Here is a 20,839-nt window from a genome sequence, read left to right as displayed (position 1 = left end):
CCAACATTTCGTCTTCCCATGGCTTTGGGAGAGTCAGGTAACGGCTCTGAGCTTGCGTTTCCCCGTCTGTAAAATGGGCACAATGTGGGGAGTACATGAGTTTGAGTAAGCAAAGCACTTAGAACACTATCCAGGACATAAATTTGCTATGTAATAAAGGGCACATGACATTTATTTAGTGGAGTATTGTAATATGTATATCGAGGCTGCCCATCTTCGGAACAAGGCACAGTCTTGAGTAATTATTAGAAGCAAAGCAGGTGAGTATTGTAAATTAAAGCCATAAATTTTTTCCTGGCTTACAGAGGAGCTACAAGGAAAGTATAGTAGCTATTGGAAATTTATTCTTCTCTCAAATACAAAACGAGATTAGAGAGGCACCTGGCTGGCTCAGTCAGTAGAGCGTGTGTGATCTCTGTCGTGAGTTGGAGCCCCACATTGGGTGTTGAAATTACTTTTTTAAAAATCTAAAAAAACCCAAAACCCAAAATGAGATTAGAGCTCATTATACATTATTTATTATTTTTTCCACCTACTTTTGCTATAGCAGTTACTTTCCTTTATGTCCAGTTCCCTATAAAAACACTTGCTGTTTGTGAAACCCCAAGAATACAATTACATAATCCAAGAGAAACTGGTTGTTTAATTGCAGTCACGTTTATTTGCAGTTTCTATACACACTTTCTAGGTAATCAAACTTTTCTGGTACATTTTTTTGAGAGGGGTTCACAATGAAACTGTCACCATTTTTACTAAAAATAAATACAAGACTTAAAGTGTTGCACAGCTCTAAAATATACAAAGGCTTGAATTGAATGTAAACGTTGAAAACATCTTACAAAAGAAACCATTTCTGCAACAATTTAAAAAGTTCATATTTACAAATATTACAAAAATACAAAATGGATGCAAGTCCATAAACCATTGTCTTTTTGGCCAGCATGAACTGGTTCTAGTACCAAAATAGTTACACTGTAACCTTCTTTATAGTTTTAAATCTTTGTCATGATCTAATTCTCTAAGTCTGCCATCTCTGCAGCAAATGTACTCACTCACTGACCTTTGGCAAGAGCAAACAGTGTGTTTTGTTTGCTACAACTAGTCCATGTCCTCTACTAAGCCAAAAACAAAAAAACCCCAAAACACACAAAAAAACAAAAAGGAAAAAAATTTTCCCCCACACAACATAGACATGTTGCATAAACATAAAAGAACAAAAAATTAGCATCAGTGCAAACAACAGAAGAAAAGTTTGGATTGATGTTTTTCACAATACCTAATGTGTGTACCCTGCTTCAAAACGGCAGTGATGTTGAAGACAGCCCTCTAATTCTTGGTCTTATATGCTATGTAATAAAGCCATGTAGAATATTCCAGATTAATAAGGAATTCCTTTTTTTTTTTTTTACTCAGTTTGTTATTCAATACTCTTAACACAGTGAATTTAAAATCCATCATTACTTGGGTTTTTTTTTAAATCTATGAAATATAAAATAGAGAAACTCTGCTATAGATTTTTAGAGTAAACAAAATAAGTAAAACTATATTATAAGGGTTAGTTCTGTGATCATTACATATAGAAGGAATCTTATTGCCTCACAATTCAAGTCAGTATGTATTTTAAAAAATATATGGTACCATTACTTAAATTGATGTCAATAATAAAAAGGTGACGTATTTATTAAAGCCAATTCATGTGTTTCCTATTCAAGATTTAGAATCACTTTAAAGCCCACATACCTTTCTTTACGCTTAAAAAACCCCTAACTACACAAAAGCCATACTGCAAACGAACTGCTTTTATGAAAATTACAAAAGATCACCTATTGTGACTGGAAACGACGGTTTCTTATCGCATTTGTCTAAAAACTTTCTTTTAAAATTTTGCCAAGTGTACTTTTCAAAGCATGAGAAAAAGTTATTCATGTTCCCATGTGTCAAACCATGCTGGTTTTCTTGACTAATGGGTTCCAATGAGAAATGATGGTCCATTTTTTTTCAAACCCCCAAACATTTTTCTTTTAATAAAAAGTATAACACTTTGTAAATGTTCAAATGTACCCTTTACCAGGTAGCTTATCTATCCTAGCGCAAGCACCCACACACGCACACATCCACACACACACGTTCTCCCTCCTCTACCCCACCACCCCCAGCACGTATTTTACATACAAGGATGACAAATTAAGAAATACAATTTGATAGTGAAAACAAATAGTAGGAGACAGACATTTTTTTTTCTTTACAAACAAAAACCCAACAGCAATCAGATTCTCTAATTCTCAATCTATAACACCTTAGAAAGTGTTGCTATTGAAAGACAGCATCCTCTTAGACCAGGCTTTCTCCTTCATATGGTATGAATTAAACCAAAGCCACAAACCCCCTTTCACACATCCTACTTTCCCAAATACCACTTGCATAAACTTAAAGCCAGCTGCTTATCAATTTCTTGGTAACTCTGGCCTGTTCTATCATTCTAATCACATTCTATTCTTTTATAGGCCATATCCCTTCTTAGTTCTCTCTACTTTCTACCTTGTCCCATTCAAAACATATTTTAAGTACATAGCTGCTTATATTTCTGACATATTTCAAACATTAGTATCAGTTCACGTTAAAATCAGAGGTGTAAGAATCATTTACAGATTTCAACTTGTAACTACTTTTTTTTTTCAGTTTTAAGACAAGAAAATTCAAGTAATTTCAAGTAATTCAGCTTGTTTCCCTGCCTTCATTGTATCAGAGCACTCACCCTGACATTTCCTTTCCCACCCACCACCCTCCCCTTTTGCCATCAAGCAGATATAGTAAAATCAGACAAAAACTCATTTGTATGTAGCATTGTGAACCAGAGCTGTTCCCCATTCCCAGTTTAACAGTGAATATAAATAATGCCTATACACATACCTATTTCCCAACTATATTGTTCACAGTGTCATTTCTGTTACTTTTTTTAGGTAGCATGAATCTCATCAGCACAGAGAGAAAGCTTCACTGAAAACTCATTGCAGGTACTTACTGATAAATCAATAGCTCTGTGGCATGCTTATGTTTTATTTTTGTTAGTTAAAGAAAAACTGGAGCTAATTACTAAACTGTTTAAGGAGTTTATAGTCATTAGATGATGACTGTTTATGTCCCCAGTAGCCTAATATAAAACATAACCTAAATTAACTATTGTTTTCCCTATTCATTCTCTTTAAAGCAATCCACTGAAAAATTAAAAATCTAAAAGACACTGTCAAATGTTCTTCAGGGCTTTGTGTTGAGAATGTTGATTTTTCTCATTGATTAAAAAAAAATCAAAAGCATGCTTTTCATTCTGTCCAAATTACCACATGGCAAATCATAGCCATGTGTTACTATTCACTTGTTTGGTGCTGCAATTTGTCACAAAAATGACTAGGTCTGAATTCATTATTTTAAATTAATCACATTTCAGTATATGATCTCAAGATTTTCTTTATTTCACCAGTTTAAAATTCATAATTGAGGTTTATCACTCAGAAAATCATATTGGTGGACATTTAAATATGGTATTTTATATGAAAATGGTATTCACAGAATACAGTTATTACACTTTATTTGTTGTGTTCTATAAACAGTTGGTGTGTGGTAGATAATTGGCCACATGTCCACTCGTCATTGATAAATCTATTTACACATTTTTATCAAAAATATGGTATTTACATGTGTGTAGTTCTTTCTTCTGAATTTTGCTTTAGTTCATTTTAATGTAAAAAAATACCAAACCTCCAGAGTAATTTCATCATCTTAAGAATTATGACAGTGAGGGCTTTGTTTTCTGAATAGGCAGCTCTGGGAAAACTTTGTCTGGGTTTCATGAAAAGCAGACATTTTCAAATTCTATATTATCAAAAGGAATGAGATTGGGTAAATCAAACTAAGCTAAAGAAAAATATGAAAGACAGTGCAGCTACTTAAAAATGTGGAAAATAATCAAGAAGGACCATCTTCCATTTCCCCAGCCAATATTTAGGAATTCGTTGGTAAGCGGTGATGGTACCCCATGGTGTGCTGACTTCTCCCCAGTCTTCTCTTCTGTTCCTACATCCTCATACGACTAAGGGTTTTGGCCTTTGACAGCCAGCCTGGCCCGGGCCACCTATGTTGAGCTCTGGGAGGATCGGTCGTCATGTGGGCTCCCATCAGAATTTTCTGTCTCGCCCTCAGAGATGGCCTGCATGGGCGCATTGTACAGCCTGCAGCGGACGCTGTAGCGACTGCTGCTGGCCGCAGGGGGTGCTCGGGAGCGGCCAACCCTCGAGGAGGCTGAGGTGGCAAAGTTCTTTGAGGAAAACCCTTCTGCATTAACTCTCGGGGAGCAGGGAGAGAGTGGGGACAGGGCCTCGGCCCCAGGGGCCCCCTGATGAGCCTCATGGGTGCTTTGTGGGGACTCAGCTGTGAGCTCTCCAGGAGGTTTGGGCAGGATGGGACTCTTGAGGATCTCAGTAGCAGACATGCGGTAACTAGAATCCGAGCGACTTCCTTTCTTGAGGAGTAACAGCTTAAACTCTTCGTTGGACGTGTTGGACTTCTTGGCATTTCGGTAGATGAGGCCCGGGGACCTCTGGCTGTTTGGGGTGGTCACGTTGCTGTTGGGCAAAGTACCAGAACCAGCGCTGCTGCTGCTACTGCCAAGGGAAGCCCTCGATTTGCTTCGAGCCGACACATCCCCGGAGTCTTTTCTTCCAAGGACTTTTCTCTTAGACCTTTCAAGAAAAGGAAAAACCTCAGTCCGCACACATTTTTCTGAAACTGGAAGTGTTAAGTCACATTCATGCATTGTCCTTGAAGAGCAGTTTGGTGTGCCCTATCTGATTGGCTAGGTGGCATTAGGACACTGGAGGTGAGGAGGGAGATACGTTCCTTACCCTTATAGCACTCACGGCCCGAGGGAAATTCTCCAATAACCAGTGGACTGAAACTAGGTTCTGTAAATGACCATCTTACATAATGACTCATGTGGAGGCTGGAGCTAATAGAGGAGGACTTACTGGGATGTTTTATAAGACTATGAGAAGATATTGCTGTCTGACTTCCGGTTAGAGCATAGGCAGTGAAGGACTGTAGCTTTCTCGTATTAAATCTGTCTCCTCATTACATATTAAATGCTCTGATGTGTGGGCTCGGCTTCCAGTGAGTACCAGAAGAGCAAAGCGGATAGAGGTGTGGATGGGACAGGATTAGCCATAGGTTGATGGTGGGCAGGCTTGGGTAACGGATATGTGTGTCTGGGAAAGTATGTTATACTGTTCTGTCAACTTTTTAAATTTCTCCCTATAAAAAAATTTCTTACGTGACTTTTTAAATCAGTCAATCCATTTTTGGCTGTAAAGACAATTTTCTGTAGCTGCTTAGTAACAGCAGTGTTATCACTCAGTAAATCAACTTTCTGTGAGAAGCTAAAGACCTAGACTGCCTCTGGAGCTCTAAAGCCCTATATACTGTAAACCCTCAAGAAAACAAGGTAAAAAAAAAAAAAGTGTCATCCACACACACACACAAAGGCAAGGTCATTTTTGTCACTGTGCTACACATAAATAAATCCTATACAAATGCAAATCTAAGATTACCAAGCTCTGTAAGTCCACCAAACATAGGGATCCATCATCATATTATTTCTTTTGATAAGTACATAGGTGTAAACTTAGTGAATCTTTGCATGATTCAGTATGTTGATAAATATTGGCAGCATGCTCTTTCACCAACCTAAAAATCCATAGAGTAGAGAAAATTTCAGCTTTGCAGTTGGAGACCAGCCTCATTTTTGTTCACTGAAACCTTTGTGGTTAGATCGCATAGGCCAGTGTCTGGCACTCCAGTACAGTAGGAATTCCAAACTAGCATTTGCTTTTAACATCTACCATATTCTAGACACTAAAATGTTATTTTAGCATCAAAATTGAATATGTGAGTATAGGTATTTCCACTAACAGTCAGGGAATGGGTAGAGAGGTTTTAACTGACAAGACTGGATACGAAGTGGTAGCACTGAGATTCAATTCCAGATGATTCTGACTCCACTACTTATGTTCTGTCCACTATTCCAGATACTGACATTTGGTCCTTTGGGGTAAGGACTTGACTCTTTAACTTATGTAGCGTTTTAGTAACTTGTCCTAAGATAAAGCTGGGGGTGGGAAGTATAATTGGATCTTAGACTACACACAGAGCAAAGAAAAAAGTAAACTGATTCTTCACTCTCTGAGTGGCGAGGCGTGCCTGGTAAGGTATGTACACACAGAAAGGGTTTTTGATTGAGTCTTTTAAAATAAAGCTGTTGAAGAGCTGTGCTCCTTCTTTATGGGAAAACCACATCAACAGAAAATGCAAGTTCCCTTTAAAAGTAGAATTCCAGGGCGCCTGGGTGGTCAGTTGGTTAAGCAGCTGTTTAACCTGGCTCAGGTGATGACCTCAGGGTCCTGGGTTCGAGCCCTGCGTTGGGCTCCCCACTCAGCAGGGGGTCTGCTTCTCCCTCTCTCTCTGCTCCTCCCTCCGCTCCTGCTCTCTCCCTCTCTCACTCAAATAGATAAATAAATCTAAAAAGAAAAAAAAAGTAGCATTCCAGGAAAAATGGCAAGCTTCTTGCAAAAAACTTGCTTCAAAAAAGTATAACTTCAGGGGTGCCTGGGTGGTTCAGTTGGTTAACCGTCTGCCTTCAACTCAGGTCATGATCCCAGGGTCTCCCTGCTCAGTGGGGAGTCTGCTTCTCCCTCTCCCTTTGCCCCTGCCTATATGCACGCGCTCTCTCTCTCTCTCTCTCTCTCCCTCAGATGAATAAATAAAATCTTTTTTAAAAAGTATAACTTCACAAGGTAGAAAAGGCAGTTTGCAAGTTGTGTCCCTTGGGAATCCCATGTAGGTCCAAGGCCTAGTGGAAGAAGGTAGGCGTGGTTGTGAAAGGAGCAGGCACAGCACAGTTGGCTCGCTCAGTCCAACCTGGGTTCGCCTCTGTGCGAGTTCCTGCTCTGTTTGTCAGTCACAAACTGCAAGGAGGATGTACTCTCGCAGACATGGCCCTTGATGGCAGGGGGCAGGTGAGAGAATGTGAATGGGCAGGCTGGACACAACAGTGTCCTGCAAAAACAGCCCAGAGGACATCCTCTGTTTGTGGGATTTGGAGTACTAATTTTAGAGAGGACCAGTGTTATTAAAGAAGTTTAAGTTTTAGGATGGGGGGGGCAGTGATTAGTTCTGAGCCATGAAACGGGCAGGTTCCTACACTGTCTTGTCTCAAACTTGGGCTCTGACTGTTCAGTGAAGCGGCTTGCGTCTCTGCTAGTGGAGGATTACGGCTGTGAGCATTTTTTTTTTCCCTTTGGTTCAAGAAATTATTTCAGTCAGAGGTTACAACAGACTCTGAGCTTTCACTCTAAGTTACTTAACCACAAATTGTTTTCAAACGAAAACTTGTTCCAGGATGTTTTTCCTGTGGGAAACCCCCGTCCCTTCCGCAGTTCTTATGGAAGGCCCTCAGGTGAGGTCGAGCTACATAGAAAGGCTCACGTTCCCTAAGGGAAATATAAGTCTATCAGTTTGATTTGGAAAACGAGGTTTTTTTGTTTTTGCTTTTTTGCTGAAAGCACCCCAAGTACCCAAGGCTTTCCCGCATTTGCATTTGATGAGATGCACTGAAAGAAGCGAAACGTTTGGTATTAATTGCCTCACCTGTGAATGACTGCAAACAAATCCTCAGTTGTACGAGGTTTGTTTGGAGACACGAACACACCTTCTGCTTCAGCCTGAGAGTCTTCACTAAGCGGTGAAATCATAGAGTCATCACTCGGTGACGATTCTTAAATGGAGAACAAAAGCATCTTTAGGAAGAAGTTAGCAGGCACGCCGCTGTCTTGCACTGGCTTGCGGCAGCAACAATCAACAGATACCTTACTGCTGTTTTTAAGAAGAGAGATTATCGGGGCGCCTGGGTGGCTCAGTGGGTTAAAGCCTCTGCCTTCGGCTCAGGTCATGATCTCAGGGTCCTGGGATCGGCTCAGGTTATGATCCCAGGGTCCTGGGATCGAGCCCTGCATCTGGGCTCTCTGCTCAGCGGGGAGCCTGCTTCCCCTTCTCTCTCTCTGCCTACTTGTGATCTCTCTCTCTCTCTGTCAAATAAATAAATAAAATCTTTTAAAAAAAGAAGAAGAAGAGAGATTATCTGTCGCAGCTCAGTCAGTCCCTCAAAAACAAAAACTGTTATCTCACTCGTTTTACTAAGTGAAAAAAAGGGGGGAGGAGGGAAACCAACACCCAGGGCTGCACTGTGTTACGGGGAACATAAGAAAAAAAACCGTAGTGAAGTGCGGTGAGACACCTCTCCACTTGTGACAAAGCCATCAACAACTGACCTTTCAGTGAAACCTCATCCACGCTTCCTTGGGTCTCCTCTGCTCCGCTGTTGTCAGAGGCACTTTTGGCGGAAACACCTGAAGCGGTATTTTCCTGCTCGGAACATTTTTCAGGGCATGAATTTGCAGATGATAGCTCCGCTTCACAGCTGGTATTCCCAGGCACTTTGTCATGGTGGCGGCTCATCCCAGGTTGAGGCTTGAGTGGATTGCTTATGTCTGTGGGTCTCGTTGGCGAGTCTGACTGAGCCGGGAGCGCATCGAGAGACTCGGGGTACGCAGCTTCCTCCCAATCTGCAGAGGATGGCTTCTGCACCTGTGCCAGGGCCCCGTCTGGACCTGCTCCATATTGTAGTACTTTGCCATCCGGCTCATTTGGACGGGCACCAGAGACCCTCTGAAATCCCTCGGTGGGAAAGTCAAAATTCTTACTCGCTGTATTTTCCGGAACAGGCTCACTCTCCATATGTTTTTGGTCTTTTGTGACACTCGAATCTAGAAGATTGCTACCAGCTGAGGTCGCCGTTTCTGGGTCACAATGGTTCTTTACATCAAAAGCACGTTTTTTCTCTAACTGTAGTTTATCTGGTCCCATCTCGACTGCAGAGGAGTCTAAGAAGGACAGTATGGTGTCTTCAGCGGAGTACTGACGTGATACTGATTTCTTAGCCGCATGTGGCTTAATCTTACCTGGAGACAGGGCAGCCATTGCGAGAGTGCTATCCTGTAAGTAGGGGAGATCTGTATTGTTGCCCTCTTTCTGCTTCACTTCTTCAGACTTGCTGATGGACCTCAGGTTAACAGATTTCAGGACTGTTGGTGTAATCGCAAGGGACGGTGGAGGGTTGGACCGCAGTGTTTCTCCTACTGGGTTCTGCTTACTATGAGCAAAAACATGCAGTGGGTGACGGTGGTGGAATGGTTTATTCAAGACACTATGAAGAGCACTTAGGTCAAGATGGGTAGGAGGTATAATCGGAAGTTCAAGGTCTTTACTCAGTGACAGAGCTCCATCTTTTAAAGAGGGTTGCTGTAGTGAGGATTTCCTTTCTGGGACTTTCGGTTTTCTTTTGCTACCTCCGGGAGACAGCGGGCCAGAAAAGAAAGCTGTAGGGAAAGAGGAAGTTGGTGTTTCAGACTGGCTCGAGTAGCCACTTGATGGAGATGCCAGGCCGGCCAGCTTTTCTGGTGAGGCCAATTTAAACTCATTGTCAACAGAAGGAAGGGATGGGGTGGTCGCCCTTGATTCCGACTGGGACGTTTGGGATTCAGAGCTCTCTGGAGATTTGATGCATTCAATAACTGTGGTACCCGTAGCAGTGCTGGAATTAGACAAAGATCTGTAAGGATCATTTGTTTTCAAGTCATTCAGAAGCCAGAGGTCCGCATAGTGAGCTGATTCAGCACCTTCATCTTTGAATGGCGGAGTATCTGGAGCGTCTAACGGAGGCTCCTTAATCCCATGCTCACTCTGGCTCATCCAAGAAGATTCTTGCATGGTGGGAAGGTTGGCATTTTCCATTCGAGAAGGTGTGTTGGAGAAATCAAGAGGCAGCTTCATTTCCCTGGAACTGTGAGGCGGGAGCTGGCCGCCGCTTATCTTTGGTTCTTTCTTCTCAGAAATGTCTGCATTTCCATCCGACTTCCTCAGTGATGAACTACGTTTAGGTGGGGTCGGCTTTGCCTTTGGTTTCCTGAAAGAGATGCTCGGTCTCCCCTGCCTCCTGTGGTCTAAGTAGTCCTGCCAGGCACAGTCGGGAAGAGTAGGAGCAACCCCAATGCCCTGGCCATTCTCTGGGCCCAGAGCTGCATAGTGACAGACATAACTCTTACTGCCTTTGAGACCACAGTCAAAGTGCATGGAAGTGTAGTATCCTTCTGTGTCCACTGAGAAGTGAGAGCTAGTGTCCGCTTTGTCTGATGGAGACTTTTCCAGAAAGCTGTCATAAGTGGCCATGCTTGTGAAGCTTGCGCAGCCCAGGCTGTCTGCCTTGGGGCGCTCAGGACTAAAATCCTGGCGGCAGGAGGCATCGTGATGGTGGTGTAGGTAATTCCACTCACTGTCGCTGGTGTTGCTGTTGTTGGGGTCATCCAGCAGGTCTGCCACAGTGGAGGTAAAGGAGTTTGCCCGGTGGCCTCTCACTTTATCCAGGTGGTCATTGTACTGCTCTGTCACGAAGACGTTGGCATCCTCGTTAGCATGAGGGGCTGTGTTGAGGGACAACTCCGAGTCACAGTGTGAAGAGCCAGTTAGGGGAGGAGAAGCCGCAGGAGGGATTGTCTCTGAGGTCTGTGAGGGGCATGTGGAGCTGCTCCCACTCCAGTTGCCACTGGATGACTGGTGGTCATCTTTCTGGTCCATGTGGCTGCTGAGGAGGACGCCAGCTGTGGAGATGCAGTGGATGGGGCTCCCAAAGGTGTCTGAGTTGGAGGAGATGTCACAGCTGCCAGAGTCGGCAGCCACTCGGGACAGGCGTGACCGCCCTCTCTCATTTAACTTGTGCTGAGGGCTGTGAAGATGTTGAGAACAAGCCAGGCCCAGAGCAGGCTGGTGTTCCTGTGCACTTGGGCTGCTGGGGGCCTCACTGCAATCATTTGATGATCTTTCTCGGTCGCCCATGAAGGGCTCCCCCTCTTCATATGCTGAGGGTTTAGTACCAACTTTGGGCTCAGCATCCCCACCTCTGTTGCCCTCCCGGGGAAGGCTCCGAGATCTCGTACGGCTGCTCACCGCAGTCGTAAACATGGTGTCGCCTTTGTCTGCCAGTGCAGAGATGTTGCCAGCGGAATGAGAAAGGGAAGCTGCAATGCTTTGACCCCTTTGAGCTCTGATTCTCCTTCTGGATGGAGCAGCAATCAGAATATCTTCAGTTTGGCACTCGGAGTCCCTGGTTCCGGACCTCCTATTGACAGTGTTGGAAGGGTCTGGATTTGTGTGCACGATCACATTCCTTTCCCTGGCCACAGGGGATTCGTCAGAATCTGAGGCACATGGAAAGCATAGTGAGATATTTCATACATCAGCAGACTAACAGACATTCTGAGAGATATCCACAAACCTGGTGGTAGCATGATGGATCTTTGAGGGAAAAAAATAAGTGTATAAAATTAGGAGAAAGTTAAAATGCTTTAGAGAATCTGTCCCTTTGCTGCTCTGTCTCTGTCTCTACACACACACACATATCCACGGGTGCACGTGCGTGTGTGAGTGTGTGCATGTATAGTAAGAGAAGATGTTTTTAGATCTTTTGTGAATTTTCTCTCTTCACTATCCAATTACTTTGCCCCAATAAGTGACTACTATTTTTTTAAATTAAAGTGCATTTTGTCTTCTTGGCCACTATTCTTTTTTATTTTGTAATATATGCTCAGCAAAATGAAACTTAAAATTCATTATAAGTAATGAAAGAGATGCTATAGTAATAGTAATAATAATAAGAATAAGAAAACAGGAAGAGATTCCTAAACACATGGAACAGAAAAAAATGGGAAAAAAGTCATATAAAGGTAACATGTTATCAATATTTAATATTTAATTGAATATGCTTAAAATTTACCTTTTTAAAATAATTAATGCCATAAAAGTATATCTGTCTTCAAGTAAAGGTATAATTTTCTAAAAATAATCTTTCATTGCATCTTGTTACTTTTTATTCCATCTTAAAAAAACTTTAAAAAATTACTTACTTCCATCTTAATAAAACTTTTAAAAATTTCCAAAATATTACACTTCAGCCATAAACCTGAACATGTATACCTAAATCCCTAAAGGTAAATCTTCACAGTCAAGAACAGAGATTCAAAAAGTAATACCACCCGGCCTGCTGAACACAGAACAAGTACATGCCATTTCAAAACCTTTACAAGTTACAACACTATCTTTAAGGAAGCTGATGAAAAGGCCAGCTTCCATTTCATCTTCTAATTGACACCCAACAGAATGTTAACCATTAACAGTTTATACTACACCTATTTCTTGTTGGACTCTTCTGGGGATACCCGAGATGGTTTTCCTCCTCCTCAGTTTTCGTCTCCGCTGTAGTACGGATTGTGAATGAACAAGAGAGCAGCGTATACTAGCCTCTCTGTCAAAACCAACTCCTGCAACCCACAAATAGGTCTCATTAGCCTTTAGAAATGGCAAACAAATTTTCATTTGCTTGGAACACAGTGATATTTATTGATTGGAAGTAAAGGAAGAGTTTGGATTAAGCCTGTGAATAAATATAAGGGAGCCCTTATTCAGCTCCTATTTAAATTACTCTGCAGTACATTAAGCTTTACTTCTAAATGCAGCTCTGCACAACAGCTTGCAGTGCCAAGAGTAACAAGCAAAGAAGGAAAATCAAAAGAAAGAGGAGAGAAAAATAACATCAAAGAATTACTCTTGCACAGAAACAGCTCCTGAAGGACTTACAGCCTTTAGTTACTACTATCTACCGGTCTATTTCTGGGCTCTCTGAAGCTGTCTTTGCATAGTAGATCCAGAGCCAAGATGTTAACCTGAATTAATTCAGCTAACAGATCCTGACCCGTTTCTTCATTAAAAACATCTTTGTGAGTTTTTTTTCTCTCTCCATTACACCCCAACCCTACCCACAACACAACACAACACAACATTCACTCACACACACACACACACACTCTCTCTCTCTCTCTCTCTCTCTCTCTCCCGCGAGGAGAAAATAGCCTAGAGATTTGTTTTTAAATGATCATGTAACTCTTTCTACTTTCTTCTACTGACTCAGTCGGACACTTCTTGGTATGGCACCAGTGTCTTATCAATATAAAATAAAAATACAAGGCAGTCCTCAGTTCTCTACTTAAGTGGATCTACCTTCACTATCAGCTATAAATGAAGCTGGAATTCCCAGTCTCTACAATGCGTGTCTGTTTGCTTTTATAAATATAGGGGCCAAACCATGATGCTTGCTTGTTTCTCTCTCCATAATCACCTTATTGGTACACTACACGTAGTCTTATCAAAACTAGAATGGTGAGAAAGGAGGTGAGGAACTTACACTCCTGTCTGTCACAGGCATGTGCCATGGATTTTTCAGAGTGAGCTTTGCCTCAAAATCAGGATGCCAAAAGTGCATTGGAATCTGGTTGTCTTATCTATCCTGATTGTTATACACAGAATAGGTTGGCGTGTTAAACCTTGGCTTAGCTATAAAACGAAGCAATTTGAGTTCTGCTTAGCATCAAAGTGACAACAGTTTCTAGAACTCACTTTAAAAAAATCTGTGAGATATCACATGATGAATAATTATAATATTATTGGAGAATTCATACTAATGGAATTTTCCTTTCTTAGCTCCAACCAAAAATTAAGATCTTTCATTCTACTCATAATAATTACAGAACACATGGCACACAGACACACTTTATGTTATATGGACAAAATTAGCTTTCTCATTAAAGCTCTTGAAATCAACATATAATCTGGGCTTTAGTCTGAGAGTTCCTGAAATAAAGCAGAAGGAAGGATCTTCCTTTTTCTGAATCACAAGACCCATAATCAAAGAACTAAATTTGAAAACAAAATTTACTTACAGTGCTGTGAAGAAAGCAGGTGCTGCTTATAATCAAATGCTCCCAGAAGGGAAAGTTAGTTTAAGAGGATGCCAAAATAATACATTTTGACATATACCAACCCCAGCCCATTTAGATTATGGAGATCAGATAAAGTATGCATCCTTAGAATAATTTCTTCTGCAAGTTGAGTAGGTCATCAAGAAAATTTCTCCTAGCTCATAACCAGCTGATCAACCAGAACTCCTGTTTTTCAGGAAGGAAATAATATCTCTATACCAGATATCTGGTCATCATTTGCTCCCCACTGTATGTGAGAGAAATCTGAGTGGGATTAATAATAGCCATGTCCAAAATGCATCTCGAGTGACATGCCGTCTTTAGTCACATGGTACCAGGATAAAAGTAATAACATGGCCATTGTGACATCTTCAATATACAAATAAATTAAAACATAACTATCAGAGCTGTTTAAAGAAAGCTCAATGGATAGATTATTTTCTGTCTATCTTTGAAAGTGAAAATATTTCATAACATTATTTCACTTGCAGCTAAGACTAGTAGATCGTTTCCTGGCATCTACGGTCACTACAGATAAACTTTTCAAGAAAATTCTGGACAGGCTTGCGTTCGACCTAGGCTAACATTTAAACCCTTAGTACACAAGAAGAGGAAGGCAGAGAGGAATGTAAGCCAGGCTGGCTAGATTAGAATAGAATTCAGCTTTCATCTTTGAATCTGCATATTTTTAGGTCAGAAATTGCCAAAATCAATGCGGAAATCTAAACCATCTTTGAAACAAGCCTACCTTCATCCAAAGAAGCCTGAAAACAGATTTTATAGTTGGTCTACAGGATCATTACTTGCAGTTTGAGAGACCTGGGGTTTGCTGTTTTCTTTTTTGCTGTGCCATGCATCATTATCATATGACTAATCACTGCCGCTTTCTCCATTATTTCAGTGGGCTATGACCAAAGAGCTATTTGGTGACTTTTTTCAAAAAGAAACTGTCCATCATTTACATAACAAGCGGCCTAGCAGAACATATGCAAATGGATGTTCAAAACCTGACAAAAGCATATTGAACATCTTCTGGGTTGTATTTTGATGAAAAAGGTATTGCTTGTTTACAAAGTGGTATTCTTAACTGGCCCGCCCAGCAGCACAGGTTTTGAACATATTTAAAACACAGAATATTGTGACCCGACTGCCCCTAAGAAAAGAACAGAATGGTACCAGTGACATTGATGGGAATAATGCAAGAAGAAATCACTTGGGCGTCTTGTTTCATCTTTTCCTCTGGTGTTGGGAGAGGCAGTGCTTTGCTCCAGTTGGTCTGCTTGTCCAGTGTCGAGGGGATATTGTGTACTGGGTTTTTTGGCCTCTGCCCTAACATGACATCTGTATCTTCATCCTCCGGGGGATGGGACTGCAAATGAAGTACATTCAAACTTAGCCAGCATGGTTTATATGTAAGCAACATATCAAGGAATTTCAGTTTAGTTAAGAACAGTGAGGTCAGAAATAAGCTTTTAGGTCAAAGGAAGGATTCCTAGAAATAGTTAGTAAGCACCACTAATTGAAAGTTACAATTTCAGTAGTCAAGTGACACAAAAGAAAAAATGGACTTAAAGAGCATGCTTTTCAGGTTAAATGGAATTAAGAGGAGAGAAAGGGTAGCCATAGGTCCCCCCGCTTGAAACTGAAAGAAAATCTTAGTTTCTAACCCAGTGACAGGTAAATTCTGGATATCTATCTCCCTGTATATTCCTAACGAAAGGCTTGAGAGCCCTAGATGACTGGACTCAAAGGGAGCAGATGATTTAAATGCCTATGAAAGGTTCATAAAATGTGCCAGAAAACCTAGAGTCAGGAAACATTCCAGAACATATCACCCGAAGGACAAGCCTATCTACTCTGAGAGGCTGGATGAAATCACAAGGAGTTAATTTTACTGTAGGACTATGGCATTTGTGAATAACATTTCAAAAATGCAGTTTCATCAACACTGTGTGCACATGGAAAAGCAGCCCCTCTCCCCCACTTAGTATAGTGGAAAATACAAAAGCAGTTAATGGGGGAAAAGATCCAAGAGGTTTTCTGTTTCAAATTCGGAAGAGTAAAGGATCTTAGTTTCTTTCTGCTTTTGCAGTGGGAAGCTTTTCTTCTAGCTGTGGAGTTAGAGGCCTTGACTTCGGTATGACATTTGAAAATTCTCCATCCAAGCCCTTGATAGATATTAGTATTGTCCACCTTTTATTTCAGGGCTGGGCTCCTAACCCAGATTATTAAAAAGGCTCCACTCTGATTTTGATTTCGGGGTTGGGCTTCTAAACCAGATTATTAAAAGACCCAGTTTTCACCACTGACCCTAGTTTTCTTTCTTTCCATAATTTGGAGGAAGGTGAGTGTCTGTATAAAATAAATATTTTCCCCTCTTATTCCAGTTAAGTTTTAATAATATTCTGTCCTAAAAGCATGAAAAAAAATTTCTCATCCTCACATTTGGAAGCATCATGTCCTGCTGACTCGGGATTCACATATTGTCAAACTGTTCTCAGGTCCTCGTAAAGAGAAGATTCTAGAGCCATTTGCTTAAGTTAACCCCCCAGCATTTGCTTACCTTGTCAGAGGTATCTGCAAAGCCCCCCAACACACCCAACAGGATAAGACTCCCACCCCCTGAGAAAAATGTGTTCAGCATGAACATTTTAGTAAAACATAGCAACCTTCTTTTCTCTTCAGCTTTTGTGCAGATTCCCAGCGAAGCGAATAGCTCAAATAAAGTTGGAGCACAAAAGACTTTGTTTCCTAGGTAACTTCCAAAAAGAAAAAAAAAAAGTTTGGTGCATTCAAAAAGAGAGACAGAAAAAGAGGGAGAAAGAGCAAGAGCTGGAGAGAAACCCCCACCACCAGAGGCCACATTTTGTAGGCGATTCCTTCCTTGAATAACAATGGACTGGGGAACAAAGACAGAATAGTGACCTGACTACAGGCTCTGACCAGCAGCCAAAAGCGTGTTTTATTTAATGGCGACAGGGACTACTGGCTGCCAGAGAATCCTTTTGTCCTGTTCTCTTTTTTGATTTGAGAAGCTGAATCTTTACAGTTCTAATAAATACAGGGCAAGTTGGAATGTCTCTCCTTCGAAGTCTAAGGTCCAGGAGTGGCATTAGGTGATGCCCATCTTGAACAGAGCCTTAATTGTAATTTAGATGGGGAAGGTAAGTGAGAAAGAAAGCCAATGACAGGGCTGTCGAAATTACATTTTATTTAATTCAAGTTAGGAAAATATCACTCTTGAAGTGGATTTAAAAGAATACCTGTTAGTTAGAAAGAACAGTTTGCCATAGTTAAAAGAGAAAAGAAAATGTCTGGAGAGAATGGGATAGGGCTGTGATGTAATGTTCTCAGAACCAGTACCTTTCTACTCCATGGGGTCATGTGGCAACACTCAGTGGGGGAGGGCGAACGGGTGCTGTTAAACTATGAACATGAAATGCAAAAAAAGCAAAAATTAAAAACATGCACACAACACACAGTATACCCTGGTTAAGTCAAATCTAAGATAGTAATGAATGAGTATACCAGGATGCCTCCCTCCCTTCCTTCCCTCCATATATGTCCTTATTTCAAGGACAGATTAAGAGCACAGACTTTGGAGCTAGACTGTCTGACTTCAAATCCTAGTTCTACCATTTATTCACTGTGTGACCAGGGACAATTAATGACTCAGCCTTTCTAAGGTCGGTTTCCTCATCTGTAAGATAGGGAAATAATAGCATCTATCTGCCCTCCAGGGCTGTTTTGAGGATTAAATGAGCAGTAAGTTGACAGAATTGACTGTGAAAAATGGTAGCACTTAATAAGATTTGTACGTTTGTCAGCTGCTATCCCTGCTACTGCCACTATCATTATTACCCTTACCATGTAGCTGTGCCGTATCTGTGATATCGACTTTGCAAATGGTAACTTTCTTTTAGAGCCCAGTCCCATTTGTTAATTTGGGAAAGACAGAATTATTTTCTTTCCTCAGAGTGAGTTTATTTTCCGGTGAACTACTTGGAAGAAAATTCCCTGTGTGCACTTTCTTCATCCAGGCTGCTTAAAATCTGCCTCTTCCCCATATTCACAGACTGTATTTGAAGACAGGGCCAGGTTTAAGGGCATGTGACAGGGTCCCGCACTCAGAAGGACACCATGCTTTTTTGAGTAAGGGGCCCTGTGTCTTCATTTTGAACTGGACTCCACGAATCATGTAGCCAGTCGTGTTTGGAGAATAATCAGGTAATTAGAATCCCCTTTTCAGGATCTACTGAGTAGGATATTGAAACTCTCTTAAACTCTAAACCATGTCAGCTTTAGATTCAGTTAGGCCTCTATTACAGCACTTTCCCTATAGCATTGCTTTAATGTAACCTGAATTCTTCCTGGATGTGTCTTTTTCTTCTATTAGGTTATCAATTCTTAGGGGTTAGAAGCCACATCTGATTTTCTTTTCAGTCTTCCGTGATGCCAGCAAAGTGGCTCCTCCTCGTAGGAACTCAAAAAATTATTGGTACACTTGAATGATATGAGCCTTGTGTAATTTTAATAGTGATGAGAAACTCCAAAAGAGTAAGGTTTGTGGTCAAGATATCAGGAGGAAGCAGACACCATAGAATCCAAGGGCACTGATCATTTTAGTGCAAGTAGGTGAAAAAAATAGAGGAAACCACAAGCCACGTTTGGTTCCATCAGAGGCTCAGTATTCCAGTTCTGATTTTTCTTGAGCCTATGCAGACCTCTGTTTTGGACGTGGAGCACTCAAGGTCTGATTCTCTTCTGAGTTTCTAAATTTTAAGTGACAGAGTTGCTCATTAATTTTTAAGCAAAACAAATGCCATCTCCTCAGGCCCAGTTAACTTTGATCTAGATGTTATTTAAGACAAATGATTTCGTAGGGTCTGTGGCTCCCTCACTGAAAATGATCATCTTGACAGATGTGCTGTATGTGGCCTGAGTTCAGACATTACCCCACTTCTCTCCTAAGCCTCCATCATAGATAGTGATCTGTAGGTCTCAAGTAAGACCCCAGGGTATGCCAAGTAGACAGCAAAATCATGGAAGCAGGAGAAAGGAAGCCTGAAAACAAAGCCTGTATGGCGAAGGAACCCGTTTCCAAGAAACCAAAGGCTCTGGTGTCTCATGAAAGAATTTAAAGAATTACACAACAGAAAACTGCAGGGAATAAAACATATTAATGATATTAATATATTAATTTTGGTAGTTTGTCTTTAACTTTCTAAGTCAGCTCTCCTACTGAGTGTTTTTTCCAGGAGCGAGGGATGAGGAGTGGTTTTTGGTTTTCATCAGTTTGAGAACCTGCCCCGCCCCGCCATGCCATTAAATAAGTAACGAGGTAACATTTGGAAATGACTAAGGACTCCAAGTCCAGAGAGAGAGTGTTCTGTTTTGGCCGACCATCGTTAGGCCAGGGTCTCTGTAGGTTACACTCCACTGAGGATTCCTTCTCAACTGACCCGCCTCCCCACTGTTTTGATAGGAGCTCCAGCCTCCAGCTCGTTAGGCCTGAAACTAGGTGCTCTGGAATTTGTGTGCAGAAGGAATTTGTTCTTTGGTTTTACCACCACGACAAAAGCCCTCGAGCTCCTCTAGATGATCTGTTGATTTAGAGTAGTTAAGCTTATAACATTGAAATGGACTTTGGTTTCATTTCTGCCATGAAATTAGTACCTGCTTAAGTGAAGTGTTTTAAAGCATTCTCTTTCCTGGGTGTTTGGTCAAAGGAAGTAAAACAGTTCTGATTATTTCTGATTCGACTTTTATATGGTGATATAATCAGTTCATGGGATTTTTTTTCTAAAACTACCTAAGAAATAAAACTGAAAGAGAACTGCTGCCTCCGGGCATCTCTGCACAGCCCAGCATGCCGGTCCTTAACCCGTGCGCACGGATAAGGTGAGGAAAAGCTGCATGCTGACCAGACTTGTATGAATGAAATTATCCTTTAAGGACTCTATTTAAATGAATCCTTTTGCTTATTCTTAGTAAGACCTACAAGGGCAGAAACCATTTCTTGTTCATAACTGTATTCCTACTGCCTTGGTAATGCTTGAGTAAAATCTGTTGCACTGCTAGCTAGCACCCCCACGTGCCTGGCCCAAGCAAACAAAAATCCTCTCAAAAGAAATAATGTCAGATTGTCTCCGCATACAATTTTGCAGCACAACATCGAGCACAAAGTCAAAGATAACAAGGCAAGGAGGAGACAAGACAGCATGAGCAAGGAGCATCCAAAAGAATAGGTAGAACAGAAGCAGAGCCATAGGGTGTCCTGTTTTTGGAATTACCACTCCATGCAGGAGTAGCAGTGAACAACCTCGGCTTCCCCGGAATAAGTATGTGGGAAGCCTCTTAGACCACTCATTGATTCATTCAAGAACATTTCTTGAAGGTCAAAGATAGCACCTGGGGAACCAAAGTGTCACATGAAAAATGATCTCTCTCTCATCACTATACAGTGCTTTGGACTTTTCTTTTTTTTAATTTTTCTATTAGCATATAATATATTATTTGCTTCAGGGGTACAGGTCTGTGAGTCGTCAGGCTTACACATTTCACAGCGCTCACCATAGCACATACCCTCCCCAGTGTCCATCACCCAGCCACCCTCTCCCTGCCCCCCTTCTTTTGACTTTTCTGTACTTTCAGACTTTTTCATAATGTTGGAGAAAAACACACACATAAAAATGTCTCTTTATTTTTCCAGGCTCCCATTCTGGCCCTCTTACCCCTGATTTTAAGAGGCCTTAGACTCCGAGATGAGATCATTTTAGAATCAGCCACTACTGGTCTTGCCCATCCTGTCCCTGACAAAAGATGCTTCTTTGATGCTTTCACCCCATTTCTGTCCCTGCTGGCCCATA

At 41.4% G+C, this 20,839-nt stretch overlaps 1 protein-coding gene across 2 annotated transcripts in view; it reads right to left on the bottom strand.

The window, feature by feature from the left end:
- Positions 1 to 641: 641 nt before the first annotated feature.
- Positions 642 to 20,839, bottom strand: part of NHS (NHS actin remodeling regulator) — a 336,054-nt gene continuing 315,856 nt past the window's right edge. For both annotated transcript variants that reach the window (XM_032840858.1, XM_032840860.1), the window contains exons 4-9: positions 17,334 to 17,396; positions 15,147 to 15,339; positions 12,345 to 12,476; positions 8,376 to 11,357; positions 7,696 to 7,822; positions 642 to 4,736 (exon numbers count right to left, since the gene is read on the bottom strand). In XM_032840858.1, coding sequence (XP_032696749.1) covers positions 4,130 to 4,736; positions 7,696 to 7,822; positions 8,376 to 11,357; positions 12,345 to 12,476; positions 15,147 to 15,339; positions 17,334 to 17,396 — 4,104 coding nt within the window. In that variant the 3' untranslated portion in view covers positions 642 to 4,129. The remainder of the gene's footprint in view (positions 4,737 to 7,695; positions 7,823 to 8,375; positions 11,358 to 12,344; positions 12,477 to 15,146; positions 15,340 to 17,333; positions 17,397 to 20,839) is intronic.

This window comes from Lontra canadensis, unplaced genomic scaffold (genome assembly GCF_010015895.1).
Source record: "Lontra canadensis isolate GAN:19392208 unplaced genomic scaffold, GSC_riverotter_1.0 scaffold116, whole genome shotgun sequence".
Lineage (NCBI taxonomy): Eukaryota > Metazoa > Chordata > Mammalia > Carnivora > Mustelidae > Lontra > Lontra canadensis.
Note: the sequence above shows the minus strand (reverse complement) of the source record. Positions and strands in the feature narration are given on the sequence as shown.